Source organism: Buceros rhinoceros, unplaced genomic scaffold (assembly GCF_000710305.1).
Source record: "Buceros rhinoceros silvestris isolate BGI_N320 unplaced genomic scaffold, ASM71030v1 scaffold2653, whole genome shotgun sequence".
NCBI lineage: Eukaryota > Metazoa > Chordata > Aves > Bucerotiformes > Bucerotidae > Buceros > Buceros rhinoceros.
In genome coordinates, this window is record NW_010402818.1 from 9,789 (window position 1) to 13,421 (window position 3,633).

The window sequence follows — 3,633 nt, forward strand, 5'->3', positions numbered from 1 at the left end:
TCCTGCTGATGGGCACTCACAGACCTTTCTTTCTGACTGTATTTTTTAACAGAAAAATGAAAAAGGGATCATTCTGAGCCAGATTCTTACCATTTACTTGAAAATTCTTGAAAAAACTGACAAGTCAAAGAAGCATGTCAGGAACTTATCTGAAGAGCTCACTGCCCTGAAAGAAGAACATTCTGATGGTTCACAGAAGATGGAATACCTCATGTACCTGGCAGAGCTTCAGGTAAGGCACTTCCTCTGCCTCCAATGTTTGTGACGCTGTATTTTCCAGTTGAGTTTTGAGTGTGACTCAAGAAAATAATGCTTCAGTTAACTCGTCTGTTAACCCCTGTCTGGCTTAGTTCACACTGGAAAACCTAACCTTTCCAGCTGTGGGGGCTGTTGTGGGTCTGTGGTGTGGAGTGTCAGCGTGGGGGGCTGCCCTCTCCGAGTCTTGCCAGAGTCTGTCACAGAGCTGCCGTCAGCACTGCCACATTGTCTGCCCACCAGAGCTCCCACTGACACAGTCATTTGTGGTCTAGAAATTGAGTGGAAAAAGTTGTGCCAGGCTATGTCATGCCTCCTTGGGCTTTAGAGGCACTTAGCTTATCAAGTGAGTGCCAATGGCACCAACCACCGACCTCTGCAGAGGTCGGCAGCCAATACCCCTGTGGAGTTAGCTGCTTGTGTGTAGCTCACACACCATTGCAATAACTAGAGTAGCTCCATTTCACAGAATATGGCTGGTCTGTGGCATGTTGCACAGTAACACAGAAAGTGGAAAACAAAGTGGCTCTTCAATGTAAGAATTAGGTAGCAGAGTAATTGGAGAGTGCAGATGTCCGCCTGGTTTACCCTGGTAGCAATGTTGCCTGTAGGATGTGATCAGTAAATAATTGTAGCTCTTGGCATGACCTTTATTCCATTTGTTTCTTACTTAGACGGGTGACTTGAAAATCCAACGCAAAGCTGTGCATGAGATGTTCAGTGTCTTACAAAAACTGGTGGAGACTCCAACTTCTCAAAAAAGGAAAAGGAGCCAGTTTCAGAAGAGGTGCAAATGCTAATGATATCATACGACGTTTTGTGCTGAGTTATTGTGCAAATTTTGTCATGATGCACATTTTATTATTTCAATTTTTTATTGAGTTTCTATACATTTATTTATTAATATTTAAGTATCTAAATAATTATTTATAAACACCGATCAAAGTATTTATACCTCCTACTACTATATAAGAAATGACTTTGTCTTAAAATCCTGTTGTTACATGTTTGTTGATCTGAAAATACCGAAAGAGGCACTGTTTACCCAGTTTCCATACGGAAATCCTGAAATCACATGATACGGTACCCAGCTTTCCATCTGGTGCTGTCCTGAGAGAGGGATGTTACAAGTTTAGTCTCATTATTCATCTGTTTGGCATGGAGATGCAAGCACCAGTATGGAGAAGTTTCTGTACTCAGGAAAACATACAGGCATCTGCTTACTCCTCAGCATATCTAAACCCAGTTCAGGCAAATAGACGTGCTTAAAGATAAGCAAATGCTGAAGCACTTTTCTGAACTGTGGGATTGGTGATGAATTGCTGATGATTACTGTTATGCACTGAAGTTACCAGAAGAGCAGGCTACTTAGCAGCTCCAGGAAATGTGACTGATTATTGCACTGACTTCACTCACTGATCTTGTTTTTTATACTGAATCATTTAAATGTGTCTGATCTATTTTTATTTATTTGGAGGTTAGTAGTGTGGAAGTTTTTATCTCATGGATTATATTTTTGTGCTGGAATATTATTTAAAACTTCGTATTTCTCAATGAAAACTTCTTGAATTTTGGATATTAATAAATAAATAAACAAATAAAGTGTGCTTGCATTTTTATTCACCAGAATCTCTGTGAAAAGTAGAATGCTAATCTTGCTCTATGTTGTCAGGAAAGATGGCCCTGAACAGATATATAAAAACATATTTTATTACCTCCTGCCTATCCAGGATTTGGGCATGGATGATATTTTTGAAGAAATCTGGCAGAAGGCTTTACATTCCCAAGCTCTCCAAGCTCTGCTTGTATCTGGATGAGGAAATAATTTTGCTCATAAGTAGGAGTTGATAATTTGAAAATTATTGTTACACTAATTTAAAATAAAAGACACTTTTCAAATTTCTCTGCAAGTTAAGAAGCCTAGAGCAAGGTCAGCCCACCTGCTGGTTTCTCTGCAAGTGGTGCCAGCTGAAAGCCTGGGACTCCTCAGGCTTTGGCCAGTCTCAGGGCTCGGAGTCCACCTTGGGGAGGAGAGTTGGTGAGAATTCCAAATTCTTAGGTCCTCAGGAGTTTACCAAGCAAATTATCTGGGGGCAGACTGATTGGGCTGACTGTGAATGGGGCAGGTTTTCTTTTTGATTCTTGCCAACATAGGACCTCCAACTCCCTCCTGAACTTCAGCTGAATCAGCAAATTCCTGAAATAGACCAAAGTGCCTCCTACCTCCATAGGCCCAGCTGTCTCCCCTGGTGTAAGATACCTTAATTCATATCCTCATTTTACAGTCATAGCAGTGACTCAGTAATCCTGGAGACTTGAACTGATTTTGAAGGAAACAGCTGTTCTTGTTTATACTCATCATAGCCGTATGTATGCATGTGAGATGCGAGTAAAATAACATTGTGGGATTTCTCCTGTTCCAGGACTAAGTGTGAGAAGCCTCAGTATGCATTTGACATGGGCAACATGTCCCTTTGTGCACATGCTCTTTCATGAGATATTACTCAAACGAGTCTAGCTGCCTAGCAGGGAAGCAAAGCCAGGTGAAACAACTTCTATTGAAAAAAAGAAAAAAAAAAAAGAGAAAAAAAAGAGAAAAAAGAAAAGGAAAGGAAAAAGAAAGAAAAGGAAAAGAAAAAGAGGAGAGAAATAAATTAAACTAATAAATTAATTTTAATGGCTACCCTAAATATTTCCAAAGAGAAACAGCAAAAGTGTTGGTCTGTTTCACTGAAGATCTGAGCAATTTTTTCCAGCTATGCAACCTGAGAGAGTTAATAGATGTGCGTGCATGGAAATGAGAAGATATAGTAGTTAAAATTAGACGGGGGAAAATGAAAGGAAAAAGCATCATTTTCTCAGGAAGTCGCTGCAGTTTATGCATCACTTCTGCAGCATGTTGATTCTCTCCTTGCTCTCTATTTCTGCATATTATCAGCATTGATTTTAATCTGCCTTTTCATAGCCTTGCCACTCAGTATTTTGAAGTCCTTTAATAGTACTAGTACTTTGCAGCCAGTCCTCCTCTCTGGTATCTTGAATGAATTAGAACATCAGCAAGCTTAATTATTTCACATCTCACGCCGGTTCCCAAATTGCTGATGGCTACATTAAACGGCAAAGGCCCCAGGCGAGCCCTCTCATGACTGAACCCACTTAACTGCAATTAATAACTCACTGATTCCTTCCCCTTAATTCTTATCTCTTAACCAGTTGCCTATTTATGTGAGGATAACATAATAAATAAATTATAATGTAATAGCTTAACTTCTTTGGTAGCTTTACGGTGAGACTCAGCTGAGATTCTTTTAAAGATCCAAGGACATGATGCTATTTTGGCTCGCCCTTGCCTTTGTATTCACTGGCTTTTCAGTAAAC

The 3,633-nt window shown here is 40.0% G+C and overlaps 1 protein-coding gene across 1 annotated transcript in view; it reads left to right on the top strand.

The window, feature by feature from the left end:
* Positions 1–1,055, top strand: part of IFNG (interferon, gamma) — a 3,581-nt gene extending 2,526 nt beyond the window's left edge. The window contains exons 3-4 of the mRNA XM_010132745.1: positions 53–232; positions 930–1,055. Of these exons, the coding sequence (XP_010131047.1) occupies positions 53–232; positions 930–1,055 (306 nt within the window). The remainder of the gene's footprint in view (positions 1–52; positions 233–929) is intronic.
* Positions 1,056–3,633: the final 2,578 nt, after the last annotated feature.